Raw genomic sequence first — 15,172 nt, forward strand, 5'->3', positions numbered from 1 at the left:
GGCAATACCATGGATAACAGTTGTCTTTGCACTAGAAATTCTTAAAGTTTTCTTCTTAGAGTTTTGTGCCAGTGTCACACACCCAAAACAGTAGACCTAATAGTTCACTGTGCATTGCGCCACAACGTGTGATTTATTGATTGATTGAATACTTTATTACATATGGTTTAATCGTTTGACAGCACGATCATCAGTGTATGTTGGATTCATGTCAATTTGTGTTTAACCACTTGAACTGTCAATACTTAATACACTTGACCTTTCACTCTGTACTTAGTCTGCTCTTTTCCCCTCAATACCAAACCTCTTTGCTGAAAACAGCAGATCTACAAGCTCACAACTCCGTGGTGAGCTTGTAGATCTGCTATTTTTGGCCCATAAAGTTCTCAGAATATGGACGTTAGGGTTCAAGTGGTTAATATAAAAAAGGAGAAAAAAGGTTTCTATCACACAAAGATTTGAAGGACCCCCTGTAGTAACTCTGAGGACCCCCTAGGGGTCCCGGACCCCCTGTTGAAGACCCCTGCTTTATTAGAAAGAAATGTAAACAGCAAGAGGTACAGTCAGACATTTAGGCTGTGTGGTAAAGCAGTAGATCGGCTATTGTCTGTGCATGACACCCGCATGACACCCGGGCTCCTTGATTGAGCAACAATATAGGCTCTGTTGTATTCCTTTTGCCTTTGGATGATCCAAAAATAAAGATCGGTTGAACGTTTGCAAATATTTCACTTGTTAATTAAGCAAAAATGCAATGACGCAGTTAGTGCAACTCCAGTTCCTTTATAGAACTGCTGTTGCCTAACACAAAAACGAGAACCCCCTCCACGCGCGCCCCCGGGCTACTGTTTGCAATATTTATCACGAGGACTGCTGAAGATTTTGTCTTTCTATTTCTATTTTTTGGGGGGAAGGGGTGATCTTATTTAAGCTCAGCGTTGTTTAAGGTAAATCAAGTAAAATCATATCAGGATTATTTACATGTACTTCTCTTGTCTACACTCACAGAAGGCAAAGGAGGGGGAAAAACCCTGAAATAAAAACAGCCCACCTTCCCAGTCTGCGTGCCTGTACACAATAACACAATGCGATAGTGTGCGTGTGTGTGTGCGTGCGTGTGTGTGTGTGTCAGCCTCCAAAAATGGCCATGACATACAGCTTTAATTTGCACAGGTCATATACAGTACACGACTGCCTTTGACCTCATCTCTTCCTTTGTGTTTGCTCCCTCCCTCTCTCTCTCTCCTCTCTCTCCCTCTCTCTCTCTCCTCTCTCTCTCTCTCTCTCTCCCTCTCTCTCTCTCCCTCTCTCTCTCTCCCTCTCTCTCTCTCTCTCTCCCTCTCTCTCTCTCTCTCTCTCTCTCTCTCTCTCTCTCTCTCTCCCCCTCTCTCTCTCTCTCTCCCCACCCAGAGCTACACAGGTCAGGGCGGTGGTGGTGGTGGTGGGGGCGGAGGAGGAGGTGGGGGAGGGGGCGGAGGCGGGAGCGGCAACGGGGCGGGGGGCGACGAGGACTACGAGATCCCGCCCATCACTCCGCCCAACCACCCGGACGCCGGCCTGCTGCACCTGATGGAGCACGACTCTGGCTACCTGTGCCACTCGCTGCCCCACAACGGCCTCATCAACCCCTACTCCTACGGGGAGCTGCCCGCGCTCATGATGTCCAACATGCTGGCGCAGGACGGACACCTCCTATCAAGCCAAATGCCCTCGGTGAGTCACACCAAACATCATGCGTTTCCTCAAGATTTTTTTCACTTCAAGTCCAAGGAAGGACCCCCCCGGTTCAGGCACCTCTACACATAGACCTTTTATCCGTCTGTAAAAAGTGGCCTCTCCGGACCATGAGTGCAGTTTTTACTATCGTGAAAGAAATGCAAATGCCCTCTTTCCATGCCATACCCAAAGTCAGCATTCAGCATTCTAGAGAATTGCCTTGTCCAAACTCTCCTAAACTTGAATGCAGCATCTTATGTTGAAAAAATTGCCCTCTCTGTGTAGAAATCCATGCCGTAAGCCACATCTCCAGTATTGACTTGATACTAGTTAGATTAGTGTGGTATCAAGCGCCGGAAATAGCCGACTTCCAAGCTCTGAGACTTGTTGTGAGCTTGGAGGTCGGCTATTTTCAGTATTTTCACCAAAACGCCCTTTTAGAGATTTCAGCCCCTGCCTCTCTAATATTCTCTGCACGTCCCTGGCCCGGTTTGAGAATTGTGGCTGTCGGGCAGAAACAACACATACAAAACAAAAAGTTTTGTATGTGTCTATGGAGTTAACATTACTCTAATAGATCCCCAGAGCGTGGTTATAATATGCAAATATGTGTGTATTCTTGGTTACTTCCTGAAAGCTGAAAGCCTCTGAGTCAAAAGGTCCAATCGAAATACACCACTTTAGTGACACACTAAAATCATCCCCTCCCCTTATTATCGTACGAACCAACAGCTGTGGGCGTGGCTAACTTCAGGTGGGTGACGCTAAGGTGAAAACCATGTATACGAACAGGTGGGTGTGGCCACATAAAAACATAATTTTAACACTTTGATGATCATGTTTTATAGGGCAATCTCGGCACCCCGTCTAAGACTTAATATTGGGCTTTCATGCCTTCATTGATAGGACAGTACACTGACAAGAAATGGGGAGAGAGGTGGGGAGTGACCCAGCAGAGGTCATCAGGACCGGGATTCAAACCTGCAACATGTGTCTGGCTGGCGTTGCAGCCTAGGGTGAAACAAAGCGTTTGGAGCTTGTAGATCTGCTACTTTAACTACTAATTAATGCCCAATTCATCATACAATACTACAGCGTCACTCAAAATGTTGGATGTCATAGACCACATGAGACTGACACAATATGTCCATATATGGGCATTCCCAGATATGGGCTTAATATTAATGACATCAGGGATCTCCATATATATATATATATAACATCATTGTGATGGCCGAACAGGCAAGCTATATCCCTCTGCTGAGCTGGGATGATATTGATGACATCTCCATATATGGGTATAAAAGGGACATGGCGGACGGAATTCATTTGCAACATCATTGTGATGTCAGAACAGGTCAACTATATCCTTCTGCTGAGCTGGGATGAGGTGTCATTGTGATGTCAGGAGTGACAGACAGACAGATGGACATGAGCTGGAGGCTTTCATACTATGTAGCGACCTACGGTTGCAACTAAGTAGCGCCCTACAGCCGCCACATTTAGCCTCTCAGACAACAAAACTTGTAATATTTTGTTGTGGTTGGATGAGATTTTGACCACAATTCCCTACTGTATTGATGTGGTCATTTAAGAGACTAGAAGCTGGGCCGCCCTTCGGGCGGCCCAGCGTCTAGTCGGCGACCTGGCCAACTCGGAACAATGTAAATAGGGAATGAATGCCCCGCCCTTTAATGCAAACCCCATTATACCTGTTTTCATAGGACCCGTTTTGACCATCTGTCTGCCTGTGTCCATTTATGCCCATATATGGAGATATCTGTATCTGTCTGTCTGTCTGTCGGCGTCCATTTTATGTCCATATATGGAGATCACTGCAGTTATAGTTCTGGGTCCATTTTATGCCCATATATGGAGATATCTGTCTATCTGCGTCCATTTTATGCCCATATATGGAGTATCTGTCTGTGCCTCCAACTGTGTTGCAGACACAGTGCCGGTTCCCCCTTTAATGCAAACCTCATTATACCTGTTGTCATAGGACCCGTTTTGAACATCTGTTTGCCTGTGTCCATTTATGCCCATATATGGAGATATCTGTATCTGTCTGTCTGCGTCCAAACCTCATTATACCTGTTGTCATAGGACCCGTTTTGAACATCTGTTTGCCTGTGTCCATTTATGCCCATATATGGAGATATCTGTATCTGTCTGTCTGCGTCCATTTTATGCCCATATATGGAGATCTTTGACCATCTGTTTGCCTCTGTCCATTTATGTCCATATATGGAGATATCTATCTGTCTGTCTGCAATCCATTTTATGCCCATATATGGGGGCATTCATTTTATGCCCATGCCCATATATGGAGTATCTGTCTGTGCCTCCAACTGCACTTCGTTATGCCCATATATGGAGAACGCGCGTGCCCGTGGGACGAACGGTTCTCGAGATACGCGGATTACACACTCAGAGAGATTTTTTGTTGACTCATGTGGCGTACGTGATGTCAGAGCCTTTTATGAAGTGATGTCACAATGAGTCAGAGCTTACGCCGATTTCCTCCGGAACAGCCTGATGTCAACAATCAGCTCCGCATAAGGAGATTCCGAACGTTTCGCGCCGCTTCGGAAAAAACGCGCGTCGGGTCGGGTCGAGGCCGGGCACTGCACTCCGCGCCGCGGCGGAGAACGCGCGTGCCGAATCTGAAGCCGGTGGGACGAACGGTTCTCGAGATACGCGGATTACATACACGCAGACACGCAGAGACTTCTCGCATTTATAGATAGATAAGAGGGAAACATTGACCAAAATAACAATTACCAACTCTCCATCATTTAGCTGGGGACCACCTGGAACCACCTCAAGCACCACCGGTGGTCCCCGGACCACTGGTTGAAAACCACTGAGATATAGGAATATCAAAAGCAGAGACGTTAGACTGTGGGAACCAAATGATTTCCACTTAGTTCTCCTGTTTTGTTTACATGGCTTGAAGTAACTAAATCTCCTTGCAAAGTTTGAGTGCATAATGGTGCAGCAGTACATATTAACCCACCATATACAGTACTGTACACAACATACATGATTGCATCATTGCATCATTTGTTTTACTTAGTGACACAATTACAATGAAATGTTGACTGCGGGCGCCCAAGACCTACGGGAAATCAGATACTCAAAGCTTTTGGAATCATTTTCAAGGCCTTTTCAGATATTGCATATGGAAATAACTCTTCGCAGTTAGAAACTAGACTACAGTGTAAAGCCCTTTGCACACAGGCGCGTTTATCCGCACGGATAAAACGGACAATTTCATTTTTTAAAAAGAAAACAATGATTCTCTACGACCTCATGCACACCGGATCCGAATTAGCCGTGCGACGAGTGGCTGCGGCCTTGCGTTTTATTCTCGACCGAACCCAGTTCGATTCGTGCGTCTTGTCGCATGCGGTAAAAAACTCATCACTCCTTTTATGACTCCTTTTGGGATCCGCAGCGCCGATTCCGCACAGCCTTGCACACCAAATCCAATGCGTTTTAATCATGCAGCAAACGGAAAGAAACGCAACGTCCTGTGTGCAAAGGGCTTTAGACCATTACAACAACACAATGTAGAAAAGGTATAGTGGAGGGATTGAATGGTCGCTTTGAGGGTGCCGTGTCAGCTCTGATACACTGCAAGGGATTGTGGGTAAATCCATCACTGCCATAGACAGCTTGCAATCGGTCAATCCATCAAGGCTCCAACATGAATACGGACTGATTGCTGTCTCAGCTCCGTACAAAACCGCTCCAAAACCATCCATTAGCACCACCATCCAACTGCTTTAATGAGTACTGCAGGGTAATGTACATGATTCCAAATATGTGTTAATGCCAGAAAGGTTTTCTACAGCAGTCTGTGAGTGAGTGTGATTACTTTACAGTTGCTGAGAAGACATGTCTATAACAGTGTTTAAGACATTTTGTATTGCAATTCCCTATATGACATTGACAGGATGTGATTACTGGTACATGGAAATAAATACGAGATGCAGTCCCAAGATATTCAGCTGAACTCACTCAACATGTACATACACTACTGTACTGGCCTGGGCACTACGGTGTATACATATAGCACATATGTTGTTTACATATAGCACTGAACATACAGAACACTATGGCACATACATTGCGACTTTGAGTACCTAGTAAAGCACTATATAAATTGCATGTATTATTATTATTAAGTGTGCCTGCCATGCAATGGCAAAACACTTATTGTAATCCGCCATACTCAATTAATTAAGTAAGTAATGTTCTTGCAAATGTCTGCACGTAATAACAGCCGCACAATTTCCCTACCCAATATATACATCAAAACGTGAGGCTCGGCCGGGAATAGGTTGCTATTACTTTTCTTTCAAATCCGTGTTACCGTGGCAACGTAATTCGCAAAAAACAACACCCAAAAACCCCATTGACTTTGAATTGGGGAAACAGAAATGTTGGCGCCACATAACTCATACTTTTGCCTAGCAACGTGATTTAAACTTTAAAACGCTCAACACGACTTTCAGAAAAGTGATTGTGATTGGCCCCTGGACGTTGATGTCAGAGTCCATTAATCCCACAACTCTCCTCCTGGCTCCTCCCCTCTCTTTATCCCCTGGGGTGGAGCAGAGGTGATGATTGACAGGCAAAATCCCTCAACAGCGACACCTGCAGGCACATTTCTTTATTTATTCAAACCTACTTTGGTTCCACTAAGATGAGCATCTGGTAGGGCTGCCTTTCGTTATCCATTGTGATCCTCATATTATAATCCTTAACTATTTTTAACCACTTAAAACCTTCAAAAATCTATTCTGGGCATGTCAAAATCTGAACATTTTATATTCTTTAACTCTTTTACCACTTCGAACGTTAACGCTCGTCCCAATTCTGACGGCGGCGCGTTGCCAATACGAGCGGCCGTTCTTTTACCTTGTCTGATGACTGTAAGCTGATGAGGGGTCGCGCGGGTGTGTACAGTAAAAAACATCTCCCGTAATGCTGCTTTCAAATCTCCACCACACGTAAACATCAATGATGTCCAATTCACTTCCTGGCTGTTCTCTGTGGACCTGATCTAGATTATGTATTTCTATGCTCTGAACGACGGAAAGAGGGGAGGGCCATTTCACATCCATTCTTTGCATAAGGCTGCCTTCTGCCGCCAGCATGGCTAAAGTACACATATAATAGGTCCAATGAAAAATAAATCGTTTGGAAATAATCAATAGATCTTTTTCTATAACATTGCAAAGGTAAGCAGCTTTTTGCTGGCACCAGCCCCAATAAATAAATAAATAATAAATCTGGCAGTAAAACTGTTAATAATAGCTGTTCTACAAGCTGTTTTGGGTGAAGAGATTTGGTGTAGAGGGAAAGCAGGAGGGGGCCCGTGGGGTCTATAGCCAGTATACCATAGACCCTCCAGGGGTTTCCTGCATATCATATAATATACAGTCTCTGATATGCAGGAACAGATTTCCTGCATATTAATTTGAAACCCTATAGAGTCTACAGGGGTTCAAATGAATATGCTGGAAACCCGTCAGTGAATGTTGATGCATGTTGTTGCAACATTGTTAACAACTCAAGGCTGTCAGCTTAGCAGTTGCCATTTTATTTTACATACTGCATTATTTAGACCTTTATTTATATACAAGCTCTCAACACCTCGCAGCGCGAGGTGTTGAGAGCTTGTAGATCGGCTATTTTTGGCAAATAGGTTTGGTTTAGAGGTAAAAAAAGAGCAGACCAAGTATAGTGAAAGGTCAAGTTTACTAAGTATTGATGAGAAGACTGATGACAGTGCTGTCAAACAAGTCTATGAATCTATCTATGAAATCGATGAAAGTCTCCATCACATACAATATGTAGAGGGGGTCCCTGCTTCATCTCTCTCTCTGCTAAGGGGTCCTTGGCCTGAAAACGTTGAAGAACCCTGACCTACAGTATTCTGACTCCATAGCAAGGATATTCTGTCCACATGTGTGAGGTCTCTAATGCATTTCTCACTAAACAGAATGTATTGTATTGTATTGATATACAGTATACTGTAGCCTGCATACACAGATACAAAGATGCGTGTGTGCAGTATATTTGAATGAAAAGACAAAAACATCTGTATTTCTATCATATTCCATGAGTATAAAAAAAAGAAGCAAAACAGATACATATCGAAGCAAAACAACATATAATGTTTATCGCAAATAAACAGATAGGGATAAAACAACGAACGGGCAGGGTGCAGACAAAATACGAGCTGATATAAATCTGAAATATATAGCGTCGGAATATTCCCCAGGAATATTGGATTCATATGTCATCTATCTTCATATTCACTTCACATTTGATCATGACCTTTACTGGCAAGACAGTGTTTGATTGGCCGTTCCCTTTTCTGGCGGTCAGGTTATTTGTTGCTGCTGCCGAGGCCCACACCTGGTGGTTTTAATAGACTGGAGGTGTTTTATGACAAAAAAAGGCATTTTTCATTTGTGCTTTGAATAGTATGATATTTGCAGGGTTGGGGAGTAGGGCATTGTATGAAATGGCTTGGGGGAAAAAAGGCACGTCGCTTGAATATGTTACATTCATTGGAAAGTATATAAGTAAAATAACATATAGTCGTTTTCGGGTTAAAACCTTGTATTTCCAAAACCGTTCGTTTTGCATAATCATTTTAAAATGTATTTAAACTAGTGAAAACAGCCGATCTACAAGCACACAACGCCTCGCACCGCGAGGCGTTGTGTGCTTGTAGATCCGCTGTTTTCACTACTTTTGTGCAACGGCCTTGTATGGTGAAGCAGGGCTTTACTTTGTGAAAAAAATTACAAAATTGAAACTTGGAGATACAAGGTTTCTGCCCGACAGTGATGATATTTATTTTATGGAATAACAGATTCTATTTAGAATTGTTTTAAAAAAAAAGCGTAAAGCAAGGGGTATTCCATCTGTTTTTGAAATTACAGTCACAAATTATTAACGTCTATTTAATTCACCATATCAGCTAAACTTGGCAAACCTAAGTTGGCTAATCCAAAAGTAATTAAATCTATTCAGTCTCTTATGCCTGCTCCCATAGTCTCCCATAGTTGGTCCTAAGGAGAATACAAACAATCACTTGTCTGCATGACATGAAGGCCACTTCTTTTCATCTGACAGTATAGCGTTTCACCTGGAGGTACAGACTAGTTCCACACGCCAATGAACAGGCACCCTGACCAACCAGCAGGAGTCGCTATAGTGCAGAGACCGAGATCGACCTGCCCGCTTCCAGTGGTCTAAAGTAACTATAAGAACGTGTACTCGTACATGTACTCAAGTACTGTACCTAAGTACAACATTGAGGTATTTTTTTTTACCATACTGGAGTATTTTCAGTAGGTTTACTTCTACTTCACAGCTATGTTTATACTCTTACCCCACTACAATTATTTGAAAACTTTAGTTTTGAATTGATCATTTGTCACAAAACATACAGTAACTACTTCAGCCCTATATACATTTCGGCCAATTGAAAATAGACGATCTACAAGTAGATCGGCTATTTCCAAAACGTGTTTATACATTTAATACATTTGAAAACGGATTTCAACTTGTAACAGAGTATTCCTACATTGCAGTTTTGATACGTTTATGCTTACTTCCACCACTGCAAGCCGGAGGCGTCACAGAGTCTCTGCGCTGCATGGCTTTACCCCTCTTACACCTGTACCACCTGAGCGCCCCTCGTTCTTAACCAGTTTTGAGGAAAAACTCTTAAGACCCAAATCAAACCTTTTGAGGGGCCTTCATTTAACTCAGCTCTTAAGAAGCAGCATATAAACTAGACTCAGGGCACTTCTAAAATCAAAAGAGTCTGTCTGTACACCAAGCTACCAAAGCGTGGCAGAGGCTTCATTTGCACAGAGAACCAAGTGTCTATTAAACCGGTGGCTCACCTCGATACACTCTGTTGAGCAGAGTAATTAAGCGAGTGCCACGGTTCAAACAAGAGGTGCTGTCGTTATGAAAACATCAGCGCACAGACAGATAAATTGCGAGAGGTGTATTCTAATTTAAGTTGGTGACGCGAGGCGAAGTTCTTTGAATGCCATATGTGCGTGGAATGAGAGGTGCTGCTGCCATTGTGCCTGCTGCGGAGGTTGTTGGTGTTATGTGCGTGCGTCATGTGTGCACGCGTTAGGGATGGGGCGATACACGATATTATCGTTTATCGTGATAAAAAAAAGAACTCACGATAATCGTATCGTGGAGATTTAATTTATCGTGATATTGTCCTCCGCCATGCACTGGGATCAATTCACCTTTTATTTGCCGAGCTGCATATCCGGTACCACTTAAACCCTCTATAATTGGTAACAGGTACTCATATAGTACTTGATACAGTTTTTTTTTCACTCTTGTAGATCGGCTATTTTTTGGCAAATGTTCCGCCCAGGATAATGGATTTTGATTATCACGTTAATATCGTAAATCGTGATTTATTTTGTCACAATAATCGTGATATGAAATTTTCATATCGTCCCATCCCTAGTACGCGCGAGCGTGTGTGTGCACGTGTGTGTGTGCGTGCGTGTATTCTGTCTGTCTGTCATTCTGTCCGTATGTGTGTGTGCCTGTTTGTGTGTCTTCACTATAAACAATATCTGTGCTGTTGAAATGGATCCACTACATCTGGAGGTCAGGCCTTATATTCAATCTTGAGCACATTGAAGAAAAAAAAAGAAAATCCATTAGGGTTCATCTTTCCTGCATCAGCCATTCTATTGTGGTGCTGCAGTGAGATCTGTTTTCATCAGGCAGATTCAATACGTGAGCTGGGCAATGAAAAGAGTGCAATGGGGTTGGATGGAGAGGGGAGGGGCGGGGGTGAGGGGAGAGAGAATGGCGGGGTGAGAGAGAGAGAGAGAGAGAGAGAGGAGCTTGTTGTGTGGGGAGAAGGAGAGCACAAGAAGAGAGACTGGAAAGAGGAAGGGGGTTATGCTTATTCTACGACGTGTCGCACGCTGAAAATAGCTGATCTACAAGTTTACGACGGATGCCCGGATGAGGCACGTTGTGAGCTTTTAGCTCAGCTATTCCCGGAAGTGCGACACCACTGTATGATGAAGTATAAATCTGGATTTAACTGGTATTCCAAATCGTCACTGTCGGGCAGAAACCTCAGTTTCAAATTTGTACATTTTTTCACCAAGTATAAGCCCTGCTTCATCATACAAGGCTGTCGCACAAAAGTAGTGAAAACAGCAGATCTACAAGCACACAACAAGATTGGCTGTTTTCACTAGCTTAAATCATTTTTAAAATCATAAATACTGTAAACAAACGGTTTTGGACATACAAGGTTTCCACCCGACAACGACAAAATGATTTTTTCTCCTTTGCAGTACCTCCTGGGTTTCTTTATGAGGTATTTTAGAGATAAGGTGATGAGGTATTTTAAAACTATGGCTGCTCGATTCATGAATGTTGGAATGTACTCCTCTGCAACACGTTTACTGTATGAATGCAGCGTGGAACACGACAAGAGCGAGTTACAGAACGGCAGCGTTCGATTATATTCAGTCAACTGTTGAATGATATCGTGAAAAGAGCAACAGTTGTTTATCTTTTGACTAATTATGATTACACTCAACAGGGTTTAGAGCAGTATCCATAGATCGATATTATTACAACGATGACAAGGAAACTTTCATTATATGCTGTGGTTAAGGAACCTCCTTCCTGTGAAAACGTTAGTTTTTAAATGTAATATTCAGTTTCTCATATTGCAAAAGTTATATTCAGTTCAGTAAAATTCATATTACAGCCTTTGATTAAAATACTGACCTCTCCAAAAAAAAAACGCTATAAGAGAGCGAAGTACATTTTTATCTTTCAATCAGTGAGCTACTTTTCAGGTTTCCCCCGCCTCGGAGAAACTCTCAAAGCCCGGAGCACATAATTGACTGTGCTCTCCTAATTTCGTAGAGGCCATTTTCAATTCATAAGGGTCATTTGCTGATGCTTATTGTGTTGCGGCTCTGAAGCCCCTCCTGTCCAAACCTGATATCTTTCAGAGAGCCCTTTTCTCTGATGCTCTGATGCACTTGGCAGGTCCTCTCCTCTCTCTCTATGTCTCTCTTTCTGTCTCTCCTGCTGTCTGTCTATGTCTCTCTCTCTCTCCCTCTCTCTCCCTCTCTCTCTCTCTCTCTCTCTGTTAATGCCCCCACTGTCATAGCATCTTCTACAAGTTCCAAAACACATTAGACATTTAATAGCCATGCTCAGGTTGCACTGATCTTATCAATAAAGCCCTGGAAGATACACATCTCTGTTGTTGCCGCTAGTGGAGAGTTTCTGTGCTCGCCAGCAAGTGAAGCCGACCCGCCGTTGTCCATTGTTGTCTTCGTTCGCTCGCGAATTCGCCCCGAGCCAAATCTATATCATTTCTGGTTAGATTGCTTCTTCTAACTTTCTTTTTTTCTTTTCATTTTTTTTTTTACTTGGATACCTCCCACCTGCTCTGTGCGATAATAACTAGATCTGTTCGCACTGAACACACGTTATAGAAGTTTTATAAGTTCCCCGGTGTAATTGTGTTACATTTAACATGCTCCTCAATATCGCATGACATGTAACCGCAAACTGCAATAATTAATCTTTGATTAAGCATCTTATCCGTGTCCCTCAATAATATATGCCATATTAGCCGCCATCAAAGTGGTCCTTGTGTGATGCTCTGAATACGTAATGGGGCTGATGAATGTCTAATCAGCCAGAGCCGTGTCCTATGCATGGCCGCTATGCTATGCTATGTGCGTGCTCGCCCCACGGCCATACACTGTAGATGTGTCACAGTTCCAGGTACTGGAGCAGTGTTGGTTAACTACGCGTGGCTATACGTGCGTAATCCCCAAGTACAGGGAAGGGGGGGGGGGGGGGGGAATAAATGACAAAAGCCTGAGGTTATGATACCATAAGGACCTTGTCAGCTGCATTCACATTCAGATTTCTATTCAAATGCCCCCATGGTTCTTTTGTTGTGGCATTTGAATGCAAAGGCTTTTCCCTGCGCCTTATTTCATTCAGCCTCAGACAGTTTGTTGAGCTTAATTAGCAGTTATTAATCCTGACCCAACTGTCATGTTAAGGTGTGGGCGACGACTGTTGTACTGTACTGTAGCTCATGGCAGGTGTTTCTCTCTCTCTCTCTCTCTCTCTCTCTCTCTCTCTCTCTCTCTCTCTCTCTCTCTCTCTCTCTCTCTCTCCCCCCCCTCTCTCTGTGAATGAAATGTGAGCTGCAATGTCAACTGAACTTGTCATGGACAAGCCAAGATGAATTAATGATAGGAGACTACAGGTGCATTTTAATGTGTTCGCTATAAACGGAGGATCTTGGCGAGCAGTGTTCCACTCCTGCAGGGTTCTCAGAACATAGAAGACACGTGTGGAACAGCAAAATTGCTCCAGGTGACTCATTTATGGAGAACAAAAACAAAAGAAAACAAAACAAAAGAAAACATGTTCCATTAATTCAAAGCCCTGGGAATGATTACGATGTTCCTAATCACGCTGATAGCTAGTGTTCTTACTTACTGGAAATAACAGCAGATTTAGTTTAAAGGTCTTATGCATCAAATTTCATTACTTTTTATTTTGAGGCTTTTTGTCATGTTTCCTGACCTCAATTACACACACAAAAAACGGAACTTTCAACATTCAGTGTATTTTTCTGTAATCTGTAGTTTTTTTTAATTACTAGGCTCAGAAAAGTGAGTTCATTTGACGTACGCATCATCATCCAGGGGAGGGTGTGGTTGTAGGGTAGGGTGAACGCAACAACCAAAGTGGTGAATGGTAAATGGTGCATTTGACCGATGCAAACACAATGTAAAGTAACAGCAAAGGTGATATACCCTCCCCTACAACCACACCCTCCCCTGGATGATGATACGTCCAGAGACAAATTAACTCACCTTTCTGAGCCTAATTATTAAAAAAAAACTACAGATTACAGAAAAACCACTGAATGTTGAAAGGTCAGGTTTTTTTGGTGTAATTGAAAAAAAAAAAGAATAAAAAAATGAATATTTGATGTAATAAGACCTTTAAGCCTTGACTTGACTTCATTCAACTGCTTTATTAACAGTCCAATTAGATTCTTATCATTACATTCACATCCTATTGTCTTTGTCCATCATGACAACATTGTTTGTTTTCATACTGTAGCCTTTTGCTTAACACCACACAAAAACCCCAGCATCCATATTCCAGGCTGAACAGTATCCAAAACAGCAGGTCTAAAAGCTCACAAAAGGGCTGCATTACGCTTTGTGAGCTTGTAGATCGGCTATTTTTGGTGAAGAGATTTGGTGTAGACAAAAAAGGTGTAGAGCCAAATCCTGATCCAGTTTACTATCTGCAGACTAGAGCGTTTAAATGGTCAATTAATACCCCACAAATAGCAGATCTAAAAGCTCACAATGCACAGTGAGGACTTATAGATCAGCTAATCTTGTCACACGACGCCGGCGCGCAACAAAGCATACGTAATTCAGGCTTTCCTTTGAAGTGTTCCATCACGTTTCCATTCAAAGTCAATGTGTCAATGATATGAAAACCTATTTCTCCTGGAAGACCTTGATTTTCAGTCATTGGTTAAAAGGATTAGGGTGTCTGGTGGTGATGGGGTTGGTGGGGGGGTGATGGAATTTCTGTCCCCTATTTTCACCACAGTCCAACAAGCCCGGTGATAGAATGGAACTTCTATTAGTTATTCCAATGATGATTCTTGCACAGATGCTTCGGAATGATCAATGCTGCCGGCAGAACAAAAAGCACCTTCTCGTTTGATAGCCCCTCTCGAAATATCAAGAAAAGAAAAGAATAAAGCTCTTTTTTTCTCACCTGTTTTTGGTGATTATTTATTTTCAAATAGTCCCGTAGGCTAATGTTCCGTTTTGTCTGCTGTCGGGTGGAAACCTTGTAGAGTATATCGTCATTGTCGGGTGGAAACCTTGTCCAAAACCGTTTGTTTTGTATTTATCATTTTAAAAATGACATAAACTAGTGAAAACAACCGATCTACAAGCACACAACATCTCGCACCCTGAGGCGTTGTGTGCTTGTAGATCTGCTGTTTTCACTACTTTTGTGTGACAGCCTTGTATGATGAAGCAGGGCTTTACTTGGTGAAAAAAACTTAGAGATACGAGGTTTCTGCCCAACAGTGCCAATATCCAAAATCCTTACTTTTCAGGAAATGGGGAAAAAAAGAAAATAACCTTTGTTCGCAAGGGTTCCAGTGTAGTTATTATTTAGTGTAGTTATTATTTAGTCATGAGCTCTTGTTAACACGGTTTAATATCTATAAAACCTACAGACGTAACCACTTCCACTTTCACTTCCAAAGATTTTGCAATATAGCAAAAAATATAGCCGATCTACAAGCTCACAGAAGCATCGCGACGCG

At 42.7% G+C, this 15,172-nt stretch overlaps 1 protein-coding gene across 1 annotated transcript in view; it reads left to right on the forward strand.

Moving 5' to 3' along the window:
* The window catches only part of LOC308286402 (TOX high mobility group box family member 2-like), a gene marked incomplete at both ends in the record, with an annotated part of 92,285 nt that overhangs the window by 28,164 nt on the left and 48,949 nt on the right, over positions 1-15,172 (forward strand). The window contains one exon of the mRNA XM_080727399.1: positions 1,411-1,713. Within this exon, the coding sequence (XP_080583525.1) occupies positions 1,411-1,713 (303 nt within the window). The remainder of the gene's footprint in view (positions 1-1,410; positions 1,714-15,172) is intronic.

This window comes from Nannobrachium achirus (assembly GCF_963921795.1).
Source record: "Nannobrachium achirus genome assembly, chromosome: 6".
Classification (NCBI taxonomy): domain Eukaryota; kingdom Metazoa; phylum Chordata; class Actinopteri; order Myctophiformes; family Myctophidae; genus Nannobrachium; species Nannobrachium achirus.